This window comes from Nycticebus coucang, chromosome 23 (assembly GCF_027406575.1).
Source record: "Nycticebus coucang isolate mNycCou1 chromosome 23, mNycCou1.pri, whole genome shotgun sequence".
NCBI lineage: Eukaryota > Metazoa > Chordata > Mammalia > Primates > Lorisidae > Nycticebus > Nycticebus coucang.
This window is the reverse complement of record NC_069802.1, coordinates 5,709,037-5,731,281: the sequence shown is the minus strand read 5'-3', so window position 1 is coordinate 5,731,281 and position 22,245 is coordinate 5,709,037. Positions and strand designations below refer to the sequence as shown.

Below are 22,245 nucleotides of genomic sequence, written 5' to 3'. Positions count from 1 at the left end.
GACCCCATATACCGGAGGTGGTGGGTTCAAACCCGGCCCCGGCCAAAAACTGTAAAAAAAAAAAAAATTTTTTTTAATTTAAATTTTAAAAAATTAAGAAAAAATTTTGTTCTTTTTAGGCTATTATAAGTGGAATTATTCCCTTAATTTTGTCTTCAAGATGTTTACTGCAACTGACTTTTGCATATTGATCATGTTTCCTGTAACTTTACTAAACTCATTAAATAGCTCTATTAGTTTTTTAAGGACTCTTTAAATTTTTCTACAGACAAGATCATGGCAACTAGAATATATCTAGTCTTCTTTATGTCTTCAAGTAATAATACATTTTTATTTTTTTCTAACCTAATTGCTCTGGCTACTAAACTTCTATGTTCAGTAGAAGTGACAGAAGCATACATCCTAATCATGATCTTAGGGAGAAAACTTTCTTTCACCTTTATATATGAGGTTATCTGCAGGCTTTTCACAGATGCCCATTATCCAATTGAGGAACTTCTTTTTTATTCCAAGTTAAGTGTTTTATCAAGAAAATGTGCCAGATTTTGTCAAGTTTTTCTACATCTACCAATTGTCCTTTATTCTGCTGACAAAGAATTACATTGCCTGATTTTCATATGTTGAATCGACCTTGTATTTTTGGGATAAACCCCACTGGCCATGGTATATAATCATTATCACAGGCTGTTGGATTCAACTTGCTAGTATTTTGTTGAGAATTTCTGAATCTATATTCATATGCAATACTTGCCTGCAGTTTTCTTCTCTTCCAATATCTTTCTCTGGTTTTATTATCAAAGAAATACTAGCCTCACTGAATGAATTGGTAAGTGCCCCTCCTTAAGTGAAGGACTGGTGTTAATTCTTCTTTAAACTTTCGGTAGAATTCACTAGCAAAGTCATCTCGTCCTGAGTTTTTCTTTGTGCTTACTTTCTGATTACTACTTCAATCTCTTTTGTATGATAGGATAGGTTTATTCAGATTTTTGTATGTCTTCTTGTGCTAATTTCGGTAGTTTGTTGTTAAGCAACCATCCATGCGAACAGTATTAAAATAGAGTTGGAGTGGCTGCATTAATATCAAACAAAATAGACTGATTATGAAAAATTATTAGATACAAAGGACATTTTACAATTTTCACAAATTCTCTCTTTATTGGTATCTTTAACCTCATTATTTTATAAACAAACTGAGAAAGTTTATGATTTATTCATAGTAAAAGTGGGAAGCCCAACACTGAACTCGAAAGTTCGTATTCTAAAAGATAATTTGTTTTAATACACACACAAATCTTACAGCAACACATTCAGAAAGACTATTTTAAATCTTAATTTTTTTTAAGGCAGGATCTTACGCTGTTGCCCAGAATAGAGTGCCGTGGCATCATCATAGTTTACTGCAACCTCAAATTCTAGGGCTTAAGCGATCCTCCTGCCTCTGCATCCCAAGTAGCTAGAAAAATAGGTGCATGCTACCATGTTAGTTAATTTTTCTAATTTTCATAGAGACAGGGTGTCACTATGTTACTCAAGCTCATCTTGAACTCGTGGCCTGAAGTGATCCTCCTGCGTGGGCCTCCCAAGGTGCTAGCTTACAGGTAGGAGCCACCATGCCCAACCATAATTTTATTTTTAAAACCTCCAGTCACTTAGTAATTCCAGGCAGTTATTCTACTGTCAGAAAATATTTAATCTAACCCAACATTTCAAGGAAATTACTTGAAAAGGATAGACATGTATGTTAAATTATCTTCCTATATGACAGGTTAAAGAATTCAAAGATAATTAGCTGCTATATATGACATTTTAGCGCCTATAAATTATTATATCAATGTCTCTTCTGTTTCCCTCAAAAGAGAACTTTATGCCACTAATAACTTTAACCTGAGAAGAGAGATATTATAAATAAGTTGGTTCCTCATGATCATTATCACAAGTCCTTAATAAAACCTGGTCTAAAATGATTAAAACACCTACATGAAGCACTTCCCTGCTAACTATACGATCTCCCTCCACTAAATCTATAAACTAAATTTACCCTATTTGTGAAAATAGTTTTAGCAGGAAAAAATGGGGGGTGGGGAGAAGGGCTCTTGGAAGTAAGGAAACTGAGAATCCTCTCTTTAAAAAGACCAACATACAAAAAATACCAATGTTCAATCTGGAACCTTAGTTGTTAACAACAGCCCCTCTTCTAACTTTATGGTGCTTCTTTTCTTCCTATATTTCATAACCTCTGTTGAAACTAGAAAATGTTCCAAGACTCCCTATTACCTTAGTTTGGCTCCTTGCAACTCAGTTCCAGTCATTCACTGGCCATCCGGAAAACTACTTCCTTTCACTTCCAACCTTTCCTTTAAACACTCTACTTTAAGTTTGCTTTATTTAAAACCTGGCTTTCCCCTGTCATAAGGGAGCTTACGTCCTAGTATGGGAACAATCAAGAAAACTGACAAGTGATGAATTTCTTGGATGTGTTTTTGTAACTGCAAGCACAAGCTGCTATGCCAGGCTAAGAAGGCTATCAACTCCAGCGAGGAGAAAAGACTCAAGAAAAGATACAACAGGAGTTCTACAAGCAGCACAGCAAATAGGTTTGGAAAAGAATGAAATAGGGACGCTAGTTTATGACCTCGTCCTGAAATAATAATGAACTAGGAAAAAAGGGAGAGGGACTTTAGATACACTCTGAAATATGTCGGGAGATTTTCTTTTTTTAAGTTAAAATTCTGATACTTACATAGGAATAGGAACTAGGCATGGAGGACAAGGTAACGCAGTCTGAATAAATGTTGGCTCAGAAGGCTGTTCCCAAGGAACCGTAGGCTGCTGCTGCAAGTAAAATATATAACAATTCTAAGTCAGAGGGATTAAACCACACAGTCATGTCAAGAATCGGAGAAAAAAATCCTATGCATCCTCTGCCCCAGTGGTTGTCAACCTTCCTAATGCCGCGATGTATTTTCATTGTTATAAAGGAGTTGCGATCCACAGGTTGAGAACTGCTGCTCTGCCCAAGCAGATTGAAATTTTTCAAATAATCAATGGATTATATAAAATATTTTATTTCATCTGTATTATATCAGATTGTTCTCCCATATACATGTGATATTAATAACCAAGACAGACTCCAGTTTTTAAACAGCAGAACAAAGGTAGCCTTCTTCACGTCTCATAAGGAAAAACACAACTATAAGCGCCAACATCCAGCAGCAGCAGAATGTACTCTCCATTATTTTGCTCACCGTTTTTCCCCAGCCTCTAGAGGAATGCCTAACACACAGCAAAGGTTTAATACATACTGAGTGAGCAAATAAGTCTTAAAGATAGGGTTAAAGAGATTATCTAGAACCCTAAACCATAATATATGAAGAAAGACTGCCAAATTTGGCAACATCATGATTATGACTATTACACTATATTTGCAAAATTTATAGATTTCTCTCCTTTTCTATACTGCAAAATTTGTTGAGAGAACAAGGCATAGTTGCCTTGTACCCCAGCTCTGGGCACAGTGCTTGATACCCAGTAAGTGCCTAATCATTGCTTGTCAAATGACTAAGTAAAATCAAGAAAGCCTGTCCCACAGCAATGCACTATTTCCTTAATAACATCATTCCCTTACCCTGCCAGTCTGCTTTACTAATGCTTGATCATGACATGGAACAGGACACAAGTGACCACATTTCTCCAAAACTTTTTGGCAAGGTTGATGACATGGTGGACAGGATCCAAAGTGACAGCGATGTCTTTCTTGACTTGTATGATGACAAGTTGGTGATCGACTAAACCATAAAGTACAATTTTGTGTAAGTAAGTCTGATCATCGAACAATGACATCTGAAGTACAATTATCTGTTATGTATGTTCTGAGTCCATATAAAATGAGCACACTGTGAACCTTAATATTTTAAAACACTAAAGCAAAAATAATTAAAATATTAACAATATTAAAAGTCAGTCTGTATTTATATTTGTAAAAACTAATATAAGTTTGTGCAAAACTTCTTACTAACCTGCACAGCTCTTTGCACTTGGGTGGTCTTGTGGTGCGTTCTCGGCCACAGGGCACTGTCACCTTTGAATTACCACAATTACACTTCACATCCACAGTTTCTGGGCAGGGATAGCAACTGCCTGAAAAAAAAGTCTGATATTATTTCCTTAACTACCCAAATGCCCATGAATGGTAAAACCAATAAATTTAGTACACTCACACAATGAGATACTTTATGGCAAGAATGAGGAAACTACAGTAATATGAACGAATCTTAACACATAACATTGAGCAAAAGCCACACAGGGAAGAGTACAGAGTGCATGACACCAGGTACATAAAGGACACAAGAAAAACTAGTCTACACTGTTTGAAATCAGAATGATGGTTATGAAGGATACAGGAGGGTTTTGGACATGATGGTTAATATTCTATTTAATGAGAGAAGTTCTGATTATTAGGTTATGTTCAGTTTGTAAAAATTCAACAAGCTATACATTTACGATTTGCACACTTACATACATGTACACTAGTACTTCAATAAACTTTTAGACATTTCTTTAAAATTTGTTAAAATTTTTATTCTAAATTACAAATTTAAACATTCATTTTAAACTATAATAAGCAAAATTGGCGTTAAGTCTTTGGAAAAATCTAAAATAAATAAATAATTTGGGAGTACCTATTTTCATACATACTCCTATCCAAATACACTATTTTTAAACAAATTCCCCAATAACTACTCTCTCATGACCTTATGTTGGTTATTAACAAGTAGAATCAATTTTTAATTATTTATGCTTTGTGAAAGATTAAATGTTAAACCTCCCATGTAAGGCTACAATTCCACGTGCGTCACTTATCAACATTCAAAAAGAAGAGTTATTTGGAGTTCAGTTTTTTATCCTCTTTCACTGTGGGTTGGTAGAAATATACAAAAGCAAAATGAAAGAAACCTTTTTAAACAAGCTAGTAAGTTCTCCCCGAGAAGCTGTCATCATGGTAAGGGCTTTCTCCCCACTCCATTGAAATGAAATAATAAGGAACGATTAAGTTTTCAACTGAGTGAGTATCTTAAAAAGACTGCTGCCTGTGCCAGGACCAAGCAGTTACTGGCCCAGGTCCAAATACTGACCAGCAGTTAACCTGAAAAGAGTAACAATGGAAAATAACCTTCAAATGCTCTAGAAGTTAAAAAGTTTCTTAAAACAAATTAAGTACTGTGATTCAAATAATGAACATAGAGAAAATGAGAGTAAAAGCATCATAGGGAAAACATATTTATAGAACAAAATTACTAGATTTATTCCTTAGTGTTTTGGTAAGTATAATCTAGTACAGCATTATGCTGATGGTAATGTAAGCCTGGTTATCTTGACCCATATGATCAACTTTTATTCTGATCCTTCCAAAAGAATGACAAATGTTACATTTGTTAAGTTAATGTTGACATTTAAGTCTGTTCTCATTCAGCATATTCTATCAATTTCTATACTTAACAATGATAATTTTCCATTCATCTTTAGAAATTCAAAAAGGGACTTATCTAGTATAACCTTTTTTGCTATAATATTTTAAACTACAGTATCACTTGTTTAAAAATTAAATCTTGGATGGCACCTGTGGCTCAAAGGAGTAGGGTGCTGGCCCCATATACCAGAGGTGGCGGGTTCAAACCTGGCCCTGGCTAAAAACTTCAAAAAAAAAAACAAAAAAATTAAATCTTGAGAATAAGGGATAATTTCTCTAAACAGTATTCCTATTGACAATAGACATAAGAAACATTAAGTATCTTCAGTAATAATACTTTAAAAATCAGAAGAAAAAAAAACAGTATACAGAGACTGTAATTATAAGGCCAACAGCTAAAATAGTCATGAATGCAGCAATTCCTAAGCACAAACAACTATGAACATAAAAAAACTACAAATCAATTTTCATATATTCATAATGTAAACATGCAGTTAGTATCCTCTTCCAATGAATTAAAGTATAATTTTAATTATGAAGAAGTCAAGAATGCTGGAAAAGGGCATGAAATGGTTCCATATTCTTATATAACTGTAGATTAAACAAATGGTGAGTGTTATATAACAGAATCTACCACATGTTTTCCATCTAGGAAAATTTCATTAGGGGCTAAAAAGCTTTTTGTAGATGCTAATAAGTAGCTTTAAAAAACATAAATAATCACTCCATGAAAAATTCTCAAACCCAAATCTAATCAAACCTCTAGATCCTATTAACAAGTTATAGGAAAGATAAAGTACAATTATTATTAAACACGTTTAATAATATCATAATAATATCATAGAGATATAGTCTGCAAACTTCAGACTCTGCCAAACTAAGTAAAGCAATCTAGTTTCTTTAACAACTAAGTCACAAGAGAAAATAAAAAATAGATGGAGGAGAGAAATTATAAATGAAAAGACTTTGGAGACATAACCAATTACAACACGTCAATCTTATTAGTTGTTTTTTTGTTGTTGTTGTTGCTGTTTTTGAGACAGAGTCTCACTATGTCGCTTGCCCTCGGTAGAATGCCAAGGCATCACAGCTCACAGCAACCTCAAACTCTTGGACTCAAGTGATTCTCTTGCCTCAGCCTCCATAGTAGCTGGGACTACAGGCACTTGCCACATGCCCGGCTATTTTTTTTTTCTTGGTTGCAGTTGTCATTGTTTAGCAGGCCCAGGCCGGGCTCAAACCTGCTAACCTCGGTGTATGTGACCAGCACCCTACTCACTGAGCTCCAGGCCTGAGCCCTTATTAGGTTTTTGAGTCATGCAAACCCAAGCAAAAAAATGAAGGTACTTACAAGACAACAAATCTGAATATCAGATATTTGCTGATATGAAGAAACACATCAACTATCTTTTAGACTAATAATCTATCTGTTAGAGAAAAATACTGAAATATTTATAGAATTTGCTTCAAAATGAAAGGAAGGAGATGCTTTCAACAATTCTCCACTAAGTATGATGTTTGTTCTAGCCTATTTACATATATACTCTATAAGATTTTATCATAAATCAATGTTGGATTTTATCAACTTTTTTTGATGTTTATCAATATGATTTCATTTTTTCTTCAATCTCTTAATGTGGAAAATAACATTAATATTAGATTTATTAACATTAAATGAGCCATGTTATTGGAATAAACTCAACTTGGTTATAATAGATTAAAAATTTGGATGAATTATATATAATGCTATATATAGTATTGATAGTTGTACTGGAGTAGCTAAAATTTCAATACTTTTACAAGTATGTACTTTAACTATTAGACTAGCCTGTAATTTTCTCTTACTTTCCTTGTCAGATGATATAGTGAATTGGGCATGTTCTTTTTTTGCATGTACTTTCAAATAGTTTAGTAAGATTGAATTTTTATGTACCATAAAATGTTTATTTGTTAAAAATCCTGTGTGAAGGAAGCGAGCAAACAATAGCGCAGTGTTAGAGAAAGGACAATCCCAGGATCAAATATACTAGTCATTTCCCCAAGTAAGTCACTGAACTCCCTTTAACTTTAATCTCTTTGCCCAGAAAATAGGGATACTGGCAACTGCCCTACCTTCTTCTCAAGGTTATTAAAAGAGTCAAGTAAGACAATGACAGTAAAAGCCCACTATTGACCATAAGCACTATGTAGCTACAAATATAAAATTACAGCTATTGTTACCTCTGTGACAGACAGATGGACACTTATGGTTTCTACATCCTAAAGTCCGTCCACAGTTTTGGTCACAAGGTGGACAGTTTCCGGGGCAACACTGAAGAGAAAGCAATACATAAAGAACAGGTGATTTGAAAACCCACGAATAATACAAATGTCATTTCCAGATAGTCACAGAACTTATGAAAAGCAAAAGATACTGTAAGAATGAAAGTATTCAAGAGTATCAACATTCTCCTGTTAAGTTAAATACACTGTATCAAAAACTTATAAATTTAAATGGAGAATGACCTAATTTAACAAAATAAAGCTAACTTTTCTTGCCTTTTAGTTAATTATTCTACATCTCAAAACATTCCCATCAAATAATTTCATTTACTTATCTATACAGAGATTGACATTAAACAAAGGAATGGATCAGATCAAATGCTACATATAGTCAATTCAGACAAACCATTTGTCTATTTTTTTTAATTAAAATAAAATCAATACAATGTATAAATTAGTTTGGTAGGTATTTTCAAACCATAGGATGAGAGACTTACTACAGAAGAAAACCGTAGATAGGCTTCTCACACCCAGCTTTCTTTGTCACTTTCATGTTCCAATCTGTTAGAAATATAGCTATCTATGGTCTATATTAATGTTTCATTTATGAACTCCAAGAAACAACTTGAAGTAGAAACTGCCACCCTAACTACTTCTTTGAAAGGAAGCAGATTTTGGAAAGGAAATACAGACAACTGTTTTAAAGAAACTTAGGTTCTAACTAACATAGTTTAAGTTATCAGAATATAAAAATAGCTGAAAACAAAATGCATTATTGAAAAGCAATTAAAAAACAAAACAGTTCGTTCAATGACAGATATGTGTCTAGTAACTTTGCCGTGGCCGTGGGGGGAAAGGTTATGTGGTCCATGACTTGAGTAAGCCTGGGGACACTTCTGTTTCTGACCACGATGGAGTAACAACAACCAGATTTACCCTACTGTCTCAAACAACTAGAAATATGAAGCTACAGTTTTCAGACATTAGACAATTAGGTAGCATGGCCAGCAATGCCTAAGAGAAGGGAAACAAACATGGTGAGCCCTGCTATGGCATCAGCTTACCCTAGAGGTTTCGAGGCTACAGCACATGGAGAAAGATCACAAGCAGAGTGTGGCAGTCTCACCAAGCAGGCAAAATTCATTGTTCAAAGAGGCTAGCACGGCAAGAATGTTAGGAGAGGAGGTCTGAGTGCAGAGAATGCTCTGGAGAAGTCCAGAAGTAACCCTCTGGGACTTTGGCTAAGTAATGGCCAGTGTTGGTGTGAGAAGAAACTATCCAAATCCTGACAAAGAACCATTACAAGGAAAAGGGAGAGTGATTTCCAGGGAAACACAATGTTGAGAATAGTTTGTGTTCCTAACAGCCAGAATAGAAAGATCTCCTAATACACAGGCATCAAGCAGAATACAAAAGAGTTATTGCCTCAGTAGTGGGGCCAAATTAGCCTTAGACAAAAGGGTTCTCTGGTCACATCTAACAAAATAAAGCTTCTAAAGGACCAAAAAGATTTTGAGTAATTTAATTTTGCGCTAGGAACATACACATAAAAAACCAAGCAACCAAAAATATAACCAATAAAAATTATTCAACAGGCTGAAATGTAAGAAAATATAACCCCAAAGGGGTAAAAAATAAAAAAATAAAAAAAAAATAAGCAAAAACAGACCCAGAAATGAGAGACGACAGACTTAGCAGACAAGGATATTAAAATAGACATTATAAATATAGCTCATCCTACCCTGAAAACCACAGAGGAAAGTATGAGCATGCCAAGGAGAAACACAGAGACATTGTTAAAAAGGCCCCACTCCAACTTTTAAAGATGAAAATATATAATGTCAGAGAGGAAAAACACAGGATGGGATAAAAAGCAAATTAATGCAAAAGAAAATTAGTGAACTTGATATAAACTATATAAACTATCAAAAATAAAGCAGAGAATAGCCAGGAGCAAGATGGCCGCCGAGTAACAGCTTCCTTGCATCTGGGCACCGTGAGTCTGGGGAGATAGGACTCCAGGCATCTCTGGCTGGTGGGAACTGCCTATCATCACTCCTATGAAAATACAGGGAGTCAGCGAGAGACTTCTGGACCCCAAGAGGAGGACTAAAACAGTGGAAAGCTGGCAAGTGGTCGCGTGTGTTCAATCCGTCTAAACCCGCCCACAACTGTAAGTTCAGTAGCAGCGGGACTGCAAACCAGAAAGGCCTTACCTGTGAACTGTTTTGATGTCCTTGGACTTGGCACTGAGTTGAACTGCCTTGGGGAAGGCCTGAGCGGGAGTGCGGAGAACTTTGGCCGTTGTCTAGGGCCCCAGTCTGAGCCGCTGAGCCAGACGGAGCTGATAGTGTTTGGTGGTGGGTCACACGGATCCATTGTCAGTGATCTGCCCCGGCAAGCTCTGCCCTCAGGGTCGCAGAGCTAGAAACGGGTGGGAGCTGGTAACCCAGCAACCAAGTAGCCTAAGGGTGGGGTCTGAGCCGCCTTGCAGCCCTAACCCTCAGGGGCAGAGTGAGATCGGTTTTGGCACACTGAGTAAGTGCATAGCCACTTCAGCAGCGATTCCAGCGAGAAAGCTGGGAAAGCTTCTGCTCAGCAAGTTTACAAGTTCAAAGTGCCTTTTAAGTAGGCTGAAGAGAGATTTAGGGTGTCTACCTGCTGGGGTTTGAGAAATCAGCAGCCTCCAGTCGTATCAGAACTGTGACTAACATCTCATACCCCAGAAGACCACGTGTTGCCCAGACAATATTCAATAACATATACAAACTGCTTTGTTTTTGGTTGTGTATTTTTTTCTTCTTTTTTTTTTTTGGTTTGGTTGTTTTTTTTGTTTGTTTATTTTGACGTTGCTGATGTTCTTTTGTTTTTTTAATTTCAATCTTTTCCACACAGATCCCTTTTTCTTTCTCAATTTTCCTAGTTTAATTATAATTTCCCATTGCTGCCTTTTGTAATAACTTCAACTTCATTTTTGTTAGTGTTTCTACCGATATAATTTGGTTTTTCACCCAATTTTATCCCCGTAAAGTTTTCTGTTTGCTTCTTTTGGTTTGATTTATAGCATTTTTGTCTTTCCTCTCTACTTGGTGGAGGTGGGGTACTGTGTCTGATCAGGTTAGCAAAGAGCTGCTGACCTCAAGGGAACCACGCAACTGGGAACCCCCAGAAGGTGGGGTTTTTTTAAGGTTGTGTCAAAGTACCCTACTGTACACCTATATTGCCCTGTCTCCCTCTTACTGTGCCTCTCTTCTTTTTGTCAATATTCCTTATACCCACCCCCTCTCCTTTCTCTATCTTTCTTTTTTTCTTATCACTCGGTCCTCCTTTCTTTCATCCCCTTTTTTTGCTCTTCAACCTTCTCACCCTTCTGGTCCTATAACCCTTAGTCCACAGGCACAAGAACTTAAAGAGCAAGAGGAAGTGAAAGGAAAATTAGGGCAAGGAAACAGATAAAAGAAATCACTCATGAGGAAGAATCAGCAGAAAACTCCAGGCAACATGAAGAACCAGTCTAGAACAACCCCACCAAGGGACCATGAGGTAGCTACTGCAGATGATTCCACCAGTATAGAAATGTTAGGAATGACAGAAAGGGAATTTAGAATACACATGTTGAAAACAATGAAAGAAATGATGGAAACAATGAAGGAAATTGCTAATAAAGTGGAAAATAACCAAAAGGAAATCCAAAAACAGAATCAAATAAGAGATGAACGATATGAAGAATATAAAAAGGATATAGCAGACCTGAAGGAACTGAAACAGTCAATTAGGGAACTTAAAGATACAATGGAAAGTATCAGCAACAGGTTAGACCATGCAGAAGAAAGAATTTCAGAGGTAGAAGACAAAGTTCTTGAGATAACTCAGACAGTAAAAGAGGCAGAAAAGAAGAGAGAGAAAGCAGAACGTTCACTGTCAGAATTATGGGACTTTATGAAGCGTTCCAACATACGAGTTATAGGAATTCCAGAAGGGGAAGAAGAATGCCCCAGAGGAATGGAAGCCATACTAGAGAATATTATAAAAGAAAATTTCCCAAACATCACCAAAGAGTCTGACACACTGCTTTCAGAGGGATATCGGACCCCAGGTCGCCTCAACTCTAACCGAGCTTCTCCAAGACACATTGTGATGAACCTGTCCAAAGTCAAGACAAAAGAAAAGATTCTGCAAGCTGCCAGGAGTAAGCGCCAGTTGACCTACAGGGGCAAATCCATCAGAGTTACCGCAGACTTCTCTAATGAAACTTTCCAAGCAAGAAGACAATGGTCATCTACCTTTAATCTACTTAAACAGAACAATTTTCAGCCCAGAATTCTGTACCCTGCTAAGCTAAGCTTCAGAATTGACGGAGAAATCAAATCATTTACGGATATACAAACATTGAGGAAATTCGCCACAACAAGACCAGCTCTACAGGAAATACTTCAACCTGTTCTGCACACTGACCACCACAATGGATCAGCAGCAAAGTAAGAACTCAGAAATCAAAGGACAAAACCTAACCTCCACACTGATGCAAAAGATAAAATTAAGCAATGGACTCTCACCAAATAATTAGACGAATAGAATACTACCACACTTATCAATTATCTCAATAAATGTTAATGGCTTGAATTCCCCACTGAAGAGACATAGATTGGCTGACTGGATTAAAAAACACAAGCCATCCATTTGCTGTCTGCAAGAAACACACCTGGCCTCAAAAGACAAATTAAAGCTCCGAGTCAAGGGTTGGAAGACAATTTTTCAGGCAAACGGAATTCAGAAGAAAAGAGGAGTTGCAATCTTATTTTCAGATACATGTGGATTTAAAGCAACTAAAGTCAAAAAAGACAAAGATGGTCACTTTATATTGGTCAAGGGAAAACTACAACAAGAAGACATTTCAATTCTAAATATTTATGCACCCAATTTAAATGCTCCCAGATTCCTGAAGCAGACCTTACTCAGTCTGAGCAATATGATATCTGATAATACCATCATAACAGGGGACTTTAACACACCTCTTACAGAGCTGGACAGATCCTCTAAACAGAAATTAAACAAAGATGTAAGAGATTTAAATGAGACCCTAGAACAACTATGCTTGATAGATGCATATAGAACACTCCACCCCAAAGATAAAGAATATACATTCTTCTCATCACCCCATGGAACATTCTCCAAAATTGATCATATCCTGGGACACAAAACAAATATCAACAGAATCAGAAGAATTGAAATTCTACCTTGTATCTTTTCAGACCATAAGGCACTAAAGGTGGAACTCAACTCTAACAAAAATGCTCAAGCCCACCCAAAGGCATGGAAATTAAACAATCTTCTGTTGAATAACAGATGGGTGAAGGAAGAAATAAAACAGGAAATCATTAACTTCCTTGAGCATAACAACAATGAAGACACAAGCTACCAAAACCTGTGGGATACTGCAAAAGCAGTTTTGAGAGGAAAATTCATCGCTTTAGATGCCTACATTCGAAAAACAGAAAGAGAGCACATCAACAATCTCACAAGAGATCTTATGGAATTGGAAAAAGAAGAACAATCTAAGCCTAAACTCAGTAGAAGAAAAGAAATATCCAAAATCAAATCAGAGATCAATGAAATTGAAAACAAAAGAATCATTCAGAAAATTAATGAAACAAGGAGTTGGTTTTTTGAAAAAATAAATAAAATAGATAAACCATTAGCCAGACTAACTAGAAATAGAAAAGTAAAATCTCTAATAACCTCAATCAGAAACGATAAAGGGGAAATAACAACTGATCCCACAGAGATACAAGAGATCATCTCTGAATACTACCAGAAACTCTATGCCCAGAAATTTGACAATGTGAAGGAAATGGATCAATATCTGGAATCACACCCTCTCCCTAGACTTAGCCAGGAAGAAATAGACCTCCTGAACAGACCAATTTCAAGCACTGAGATCAAAGAAACAATAAAAAAGCTTCCAACTAAAAAATGCCCTGGTCCAGATGGCTTCACTCCAGAATTCTATCAAACCTTCAAGGAAGAGCTTATTCCTGTACTGCAGAAATTATTCCAAAAAACTGAGGAAGAAGGAATCTTCCCCAACACATTCTATGAAGCAAACATCACCCTGATACCAAAACCAGGAAAAGACCCAAACAAAAAGGAGAATTTCAGACCAATCTCACTCATGAACATAGACGCAAAAATTCTCAACAAAATCCTAGCCAATAGATTACAGCTTATCATCAAAAAAGTCATTCATCAAGATCAAGTAGGCTTCATCCCAGGGATGCAAGGCTGGTTTAACATACGCAAGTCTATAAACGTTATCCACCATATTAACAGAGGCAAAAATAAAGATCACATGATCCTCTCAATAGATGCAGAAAAAGCATTTGATAAAATCCAGCATCCTTTTCTAATTAGAACTCTGAAGAGTATAGGCATAGGTGGCACATTTCTAAAACTGATTGAAGCTATCTATGACAAACCCACAGCCAATATTTTACTGAATGGAGTAAAACTGAAAGCTTTTCCTCTTAGAACTGGAACCAGACAAGGTTGTCCTCTGTCACCTTTACTATTCAACGTAGTGCTGGAAGTTCTAGCCAATACAATTAGGCAAGACAAGGAAATAAAGGGAATCCAAATGGGAGCAGAGGAGGTCAAACTCTCCCTCTTTGCTGACGACATGATCTTATACTTAGAGAACCCCAAAGACTCAACCACAAGACTCCTAGAAGTCATCAAAAAATACAGTAATGTTTCAGGATATAAAATCAATGTCCACAAGTCAGTAGCCTTTGTATACACCAATAACAGTCAAGATGAGAAGCTAATTAAGGACACAACTCCCTTCACCATAGTTTCAAAGAAAATGAAATACCTAGGAATATACCTAACGAAGGAGGTGAAGGACCTCTATAAAGAAAACTATGAAATCCTCAGAAAGGAAATAGCAGAGGATATTAACAAATGGAAGAACATACCATGCTCATGGATGGGAAGAATCAACATTGTTAAAATGTCTATACTTCCCAAAGCTATCTACCTATTCAATGCCATTCCTATCAAAGTACCTACATCGTACTTTCAAGATTTGGAAAAAATGATTCTGCGTTTTGTATGGAACCGGAAAAAACCCCGTATAGCTAAGGCAGTTCTTAGTAACAAAAATAAAGCTGGGGGCGTCAGCATACCAGATTTTAGTCTGTACTACAAAGCCACAGTGCTCAAGACAGCATGGTACTGGCACAAAAACAGAGACATAGACACTTGGAATCGAATTGAACACCAAGAAATGAAACTAACATCTTACAACCACCTAATCTTTGATAAACCAAACAAGAACTTACCTTGGGGGAAAGACTCCCTATTCAATAAATGGTGTTGGGAGAACTGGATGTCTTCATGTAAAAGACTGAAACTGGACCCACACCTTTCCCCACTCACAAAAATTGATTCAAGATGGATAAAGGACTTAAATTTAAGGCATGAAACAATAAAAATCCTCAAAGAAAGCATAGGAAAAACACTGGAAGATATTGGCCTGGGGGAAGACTTCATGAAGAAGACTGCCATGGCAATTGCAACAACATCAAAAATAAACAAATGGGACTTCATTAAACTGAAAAGCTTCTGTACAGCTAAGGACACAATAACCAAAGCAAAGAGACAACCTACACAATGGGAAAGGATATTTGCATATTTTCAATCAGACAAAAGCTTGATAACCAGGATCTATAGAGAACTCAAATTAATCCACATGAAAAAAGCCAACAATCCCTTATATCAATGGGCAAGAGACATGAACAGAACTTTCTCTAAAGATGACAGACGAATGGCTAACAAACATATGAAAAAATGTTCATCATCTCTATATATTAGAGAAATGCAAATCAAAACAACCCTCAGATATCATCTAACCCCAGTGAGAATGGCCCACATCACAAAATCTCAAAACTGTAGATGCTGGCGTGGATGTGGAGAGAAGGGAACACTTTTACACTGCTGGTGGGACTGCAAACTAGTACAACCTTTCTGGAAGGAAGTATGGAGAAACCTCAAAGCACTCAACCTAGACCTCCCATTCGATCCTGCAATCCCATTACTGGGCATCTACCCAGAAGGAAAAAAATCCTTTTATCATAAGGACACTTGTACTAGACTGTTTATGGCAGCTCAATTTACCATTGCCAAAATGTGGAAACAGCCTAAATGCCCACCAACCCAGGAATGGATTAACAAGCTGTGGTATATGTATACCATGGAATACTATTCAGCTATTAAAAAAAATGGAGACTTTACATCCTTCGTATTAACCTGGATGGAAGTGGAAGACATTATTCTTAGTAAAGCATCACAAGAATGGAGAAGCATGAATCCTATGTACTCAATCTTGATATGAGGACAATTAATGACAATTAAGTTTATGGGGGGGGAAGCAGAAAGAGGGATGGAGGGAGGAGGGTGGGGCCTTAGTGTGTGTCACACTTTATGGGGGCAAGACATGATTGCAAGAGGGACTTTACCTAACAATTGCAATCAGTGTAACTGACTTATTGTACCCTCAATGAATCCCCAACAATAAAAAAAAAAAAGAAAAAAAAAATAAAGCAGAGAAAATAAAAAAAACTAAAAAATAAATAGAGCATCAGTGAGGTTGGGACTTCAAGCAGCACACCATATATCACATCAAAGTGTCACAAAGTGATGGGGTAGGGAAAACAAAAACAAAATATCTAAAGAAATAAAGATCAAAAAGTTCACAAATATGAAGAAAACCAGAAACCTACAGATCCAAGAAGATCAACAAAAAAACAAGGTAAAGAAATATGAAAAACACTACACCAGAGTGCTGCCAACGCCCCGGTGGAGACGCTGAGGTCAACATCAGATTTGAAATATTTAAAGTGGATATAAAACTATTTCAGCAATGCAGACAATTAAGTGCGTTGTGGTAGGCGATGGTGCTGTTGGTAAAACATGTCTCCTGATATCCTACACAACAAACAAATTTCCATCTGAATATGTTCCGACTGTTTTTGACAACTATGCAGTGACAGTTATGATTGGTGGAGAGCCGTATACTCTTGGACTTTTTGATACTGCAGGGCAAGAGGATTATGACAGATTACGACCGCTGAGTTATCCACAAACAGATGTATTTCTAGTCTGCTTTTCAGTGGTCTCTCCATCCTCATTTGAAAATGTGAAAGAAAAGTGGGTGCCTGAGATAACTCACCATTGTCCAAAGACTCCTTTCTTGCTTGTTGGGACCCAAATTGATCTCAGAGATGATCCTTCTACTATTGAGAAACTTGCCAAGAACAAACAGAAACCTATCACACCAGAGACTGCTGAAAAGCTGGCCCGTGACCTGAAGGCTGTCAAGTATGTGGAGTGTTCTGCACTTACACAGAAAGGCCTAAAGAATGTATTTGATGAAGCAATATTGGCTGCCCTGGAACCTCCAGAACCGAAGAAGAGCCGCAGGTGTGTGCTGCTATGAACATCTCTCCAGAGCCCTTTCTGCACAGCTGGTGTCGGCATCATACTAAAAGCAATGTTTAAATCAAACTAAAGATTAAAAATTAAAATTCGTTTTTGCAATAATGACAAATGCCCTGCACCTACCCACATGTACTCGTGTCACACGAGGCCCCTAGGTATGGCCCCCCTTTCCCCTCCCAGTACTAGTTAATTTTGAGTAATTGTATATTGTCAGAAAAGTGATCAGTACTAGTTTTTGTTGTTTCAAAAAAAAAAAAAAAATTTTTTTTTTTTTTTTTTAAAGCAAGGCATGCTTGTGATGACTCTGTAACAGACTAATTTGAATTGTTGAAGCTGCTCCCTGGTTCCACTCTGGAGAGTAATCTGGGACATCTTAGTGTTCTTATTTTTTTTTTTTTCCTCTGTTTTTGGGGGGAGTGTGAGTGGGGTTTGTTTTTTAGTCTTGTTTTTTTAATTCATTAACCAGTGGACAGGCCTAAGGGGAGGAGGATGGATTGATTCCACATTCCACTTTTTAGATCTAGTTTAGAAAACATGTTCCCCATCTGGTGCTCTTAGGAAGGAGTATAGTAAATGCCTCATTTAATAACATACTCCTTTTTGAAAGATGCCTTTTCTCTCCACCCTTGAGTAGATCCAGTATTTGATGAAACTCATGAAAGTGGGTGGAACCTGTCTTGCCCCTCCTCTTTTCTAGGATGCACTATCTATGTGACTATGACTTTCAAGGAAATTTGTTTGCCATTTGCTGATATTTTTTGGAAGTTAATTTCTAACTTCTTTCACTGATAAATGAAGAAAAGTATTGCACCTTTGAAATATTCCAAATGGATTGAGTTCATAATTAAAAAAATTTTTTTTCCTGTTAAAAAAAAAAAAAAAAAAACACTACACCAAGGAATACCAGAAACAAATTGCTGAAAACAGATAATAAAGAGAAAGATCTTGATAAGTAGCCAGCAAAAAGAGACATGATAAGTATAGAGGAACAAAGATAAAAATCCCATTTTGCTGGGGAAAATGCAAGGCAAAAGGAAAATGGAGTAATACCTTTAAAATATGGTGAACAACTTGTCAACCTAGAATTCCACAGTAAAAATATTTTAATAAATGAATGCCAAAGAAAGGTATTTTCAGACATACAAAGTTGAAAGAATTCATGCCTGGCACTACAAGTTATATTCAAGATAATCCTTCAGGATGGAAAGAAAATGAAACCAGATGGAAAAGTGAATCTATTCAAAAGGATAAAAAGCACCAAAAATAAGTATGATAATAAATATCAAAGATTATCTTTTCTATTTTTTCAAACTCTAAAGAAGATTACTGATTGGTTAAAGCAAAAATAAAAACCATGTATGTGGTGTTTATAAAACACATGATCATAAAATGTATGAACATATTTTTTAGTTCAGTGACACAAAAAAAATACTTTAATAAGGTCCTTAAAGAATATAAAGTCTAAAGCAATCCCCTTCCCACCAAAAAAAAAAAAAAAATAGAAGGCGATATAGCTAATAAGCAAACAAACAGAATCACTGAAAAATAACACTCAAAGAAAAAACAGAGATAGAAAACAGAAATGGCTGGGCAAATAGAAAATAAAAAGTAAGATGGCAGATTTAAATCTAACCATAGTAAAGATTTCTTTAAATGCAAGTCATCTATATCTGAATTCAACAACAAAGATAATCAACTTGGATAAAATAAATAAAATCTATACGCTATCTATAAGAAATGTTCTTCAAATTTAAAGATACAGAGTAAAACTAAAAGGATGGACAAAAAGATACACCATGTTAACACTAAGCAAGAGAACAGTAAGATCACTATATTTCAATAGATTTAAAAACAAGGAACCTTACTATCAAGAGATAGAGGGATATTTCATAATTATAAAAGGAAACCAAAATAACTATAAATCCACAAACTCAATAAAATACTCCAGTCAACCGTATATATGCACTAATCCAGTGTCCCCTTGAATTATATTTGAAAAATAGAAGCTGCATCTCTACCACCAGATGAACTATTGCCCTAAGAATTAATAATAAGGCTAATGACATTTTAAAGTTAGGGATCAGAAATGACCCAAGAACCAAGCTGAGAGGATAATCCACAGGATAAGAAGAAACTCTTCCCATTTACAAAATTGGTATAGTTTTCCCCACTTATACAGACGATAAGCAAAGAATATCCCTGAATATTTGAGGAACACGTCAAAACGTCATTTATTATGGGCCCACAAAGGAAACACTCAAGGCAGTCTTTAAATCAGAGCCCCCACTCTTATCACACACACCTTCCTCCTGCACTGATGCTTCTGACAGTCACGCATCTTCACACACTTAGTTTCGCACAGATAAGGTCTATGACACGGCATTCGCTTGGTGTGTTTGCCACAGCGACAATGCTTTTCCACTTCCTGAAAGAATCAAAGAAATGTTATTAAAACTGATTTTTGTTAATATTATTCCCTATACTGTAATTATTATAAAACATGAAGAAAACTTTAATAGTAAATTTGTATGAAAGACTGTACCAAAAACAAATCTGAATTTCCTCAAATATTTACTTATACAGTATATTACTTTATTTGAAAAGGGACTTCTTATGAATTTGTTATTCAACTTAGTGGAAATTTGTTATTACATAGAAAAAAACAAACTTATTGATCTGGGTATAATCAAAACTAAAATGACATATACAACTTTAAAGTCTGAAATCCAGGCATTTGTTTCTTTCCCAACATTGCCAGGCCTAATGCATCACTGCCCTGAATAGTCTTCTAGGAACATTCCTACACTACGCTATAAAAATAAGAACATTTGAACTTTCACCAAGTAAAAAAATATGTAACTTTTAGATTTGATTACTGGCATATAGGCATACCACAGAGATAATGATGGTTCAGTTCCAGACCACTGCAATAAAATAAATATCACAATAAAGCAAATCACACATTTTTTTGTTTGTTTCCCAATGCACACGAAATTCATGTTTACACTATATTGTTTTTAAAAAAGGTACATACCTTGGCTCATTTTTTTGTTTCCCAATGCACACGAAATTCATGTTTACACTATATTGTTTTTAAAAAAGGTACATACCTTGGCTCGGCTGCCTGTAGCTCAAGCAGCTAAGGTGCCAGCCACATACCAGAGCTGGCGGGTTCGAATCCAGCCCAGGCCTGCCATACAACAATGACAATTACAACCAAAAAATAGCCAGGCCTTGTGGCGGGCACCTGTAGTCTCAGTTACTTGGGAGGCTGAGGCAAGAGAATCACTTAAGCCCAAGAGTTGGAGGTTGCTGTGAGCTGTGGTATCACGGCACTCTATCCCGGGTGACAGCTTGAGACTCTGCCTCCAAAAAAAAAAGAAAAAAAAAAAAACAAAAACAAAAAAAAGATACCTGCCTTAATTTTAAAAAATTTATTGCTAAAAACTGCTAGCAATCACCTGAACCTCCAGCCAGCCACAATCTTTCTACTGCTGGAGAGTCTTGCCTCCATATTCATAGCTGCTGACTGATCAGGGTGGTTAGTGGTTGTTCAAAATTGGGATGGCTGTAGAACTCTCTTACAATAGACAATGGCAGAAATCTCTTACAATAAGACAATGGTTAAAGTATGCCACATCGACTGACCAACTTTCATGAAAGATTTCTATATACCATGTGATACTGATGGGATTTTCCCCACAGTAGAATTTCTTGCCAAATTGGAGTCAAGATTCTCAACCCTCTCAAACTGCTGTTCCTTTATCAAATAACTATAAATAACATTCTAAATCCTAATCCTTTCTTGTCATTTTAATGTTTACAGGATCTTCACCAGAAATAAATTTTATCTCAAGAAACCACCTTTTTGCTCATCCATAAAAGTCAATTTTTTATCCATTTGAGTTTTATTACCCAATTACAGCAATTGAGTCTTCAGGCTGCATTCTAATTCTAGTTCTCTGCCACTCTACCACATCTACAATGACTACCTCCTCTAAACTCCCGAACCCCTCAAAGTTACACAGGAGGTTTGGAACCACCTTCTTTCCAACCACTGCTGATATTGATATTTTGATTTACTCCCACAAACAATCAATGTTCTGAATGGTATCTAAAACGGCAAATCCTTTCCAGAAAGTTTTCCATTTACTTTGCCAAACTCATAATAATTATCTATGGCAACTAAGGCCTTTTATAATATATTTAAGTAATAAGTCTTGAAATTTAAAGTTACTCCTTGATCCATGGGTTCTGAAAGGGAGTTGTGTTAATAAGCATGAAAATACCATTAATCTCCTGTACATCTCCATCAGAGCTCTTAGGGAAGTACGTTGTTAGTGAGTGATAATATTTTGAAAGGAATCTTTTGTTCTAAGCAGCAGGTCTATCTTTTATTTTAGCAGTGGGCTAAAAATATTCAGGAAACCATACTATAAACAGACTTGCTGCCACCCAGGCAGTGTTTTGCCATTTACAGACCACAAGAAGAATAGGTTTAGCATGTTTCTTAAGAGCCCTGGGATTTTCAAAATAGTAAATAAACACTGGCTCCTATTTAAAGTCACCAGCTGCATTAACCCATATCAAGAAAGTCAGCCTGTCCTTTGAAGCTTTGGAGCCAGGCATAGACTTCGGCTCTCTAGCTATGAAGGTCCTGGATGGCATCATCTTTCAATAGAAAGGCTGTTTGGGGGGTGCGGAGACAAGATGGCTGACTGAAGCCAGCTTTCCACAGCCAGCTGACTCGTCCAGAAGGAGAGTTAAAAGATAGAAATTTAGCAAGTAATCTGGTGGATTAGAGCTGCACCAAGAAAGAAGATTGAAGAACGTACATCAAGTCTGCTGAGGCAAGCTGTGACCCCAAGAATACAAATGAAAGCTGAGACTTCAACCCAGAGTAACTGTTTCACTAGGATCAGACTGAGACCAGCTGAAAACAAGACAGAACCACTTAGCCCCACCACACCAAACAGGTCCCCAGTTTCTCAGGCCATAGAACTGTAGGGCTCTTCAAA

The 22,245-nt window shown here is 36.4% G+C and overlaps 2 protein-coding genes across 4 annotated transcripts in view; one reads left to right on the top strand and one right to left on the bottom strand.

The window, feature by feature from the left end:
• The window catches only part of NFXL1 (nuclear transcription factor, X-box binding like 1), an 80,538-nt gene that overhangs the window by 33,236 nt on the left and 25,057 nt on the right, over positions 1 to 22,245 (bottom strand). For 2 of the 3 annotated variants that reach the window (XM_053578116.1, XM_053578115.1), the window contains exons 11-15: positions 19,530 to 19,652; positions 7,688 to 7,778; positions 4,017 to 4,137; positions 3,626 to 3,785; positions 2,741 to 2,832 (exon numbers count right to left, since the gene is read on the bottom strand). In XM_053578116.1, coding sequence (XP_053434091.1) covers positions 2,741 to 2,832; positions 3,626 to 3,785; positions 4,017 to 4,137; positions 7,688 to 7,778; positions 19,530 to 19,652 — 587 coding nt within the window. The remainder of the gene's footprint in view (positions 1 to 2,740; positions 2,833 to 3,625; positions 3,786 to 4,016; positions 4,138 to 7,687; positions 7,779 to 19,529; positions 19,653 to 22,245) is intronic. The other variant, XM_053578117.1, reaches the window with a different exon arrangement.
• On the top strand, positions 16,573 to 18,091 carry LOC128576107 (cell division control protein 42 homolog). Its single transcript, XM_053578118.1, has one exon. The coding sequence runs from the start codon at positions 16,650 to 16,652 to the stop codon at positions 17,223 to 17,225; it is 576 nt and encodes a 191-aa protein (XP_053434093.1). The 5' UTR covers positions 16,573 to 16,649; the 3' UTR covers positions 17,226 to 18,091.

What these genes read in the sequence shown, in the direction of transcription:
- LOC128576107 (XM_053578118.1), top strand. Translation starts at nt 16,650, where the DNA reads ATGCAGACAATTAAGTGCGTTGTGGTAGGCGATGGTGCTGTTGGTAAA.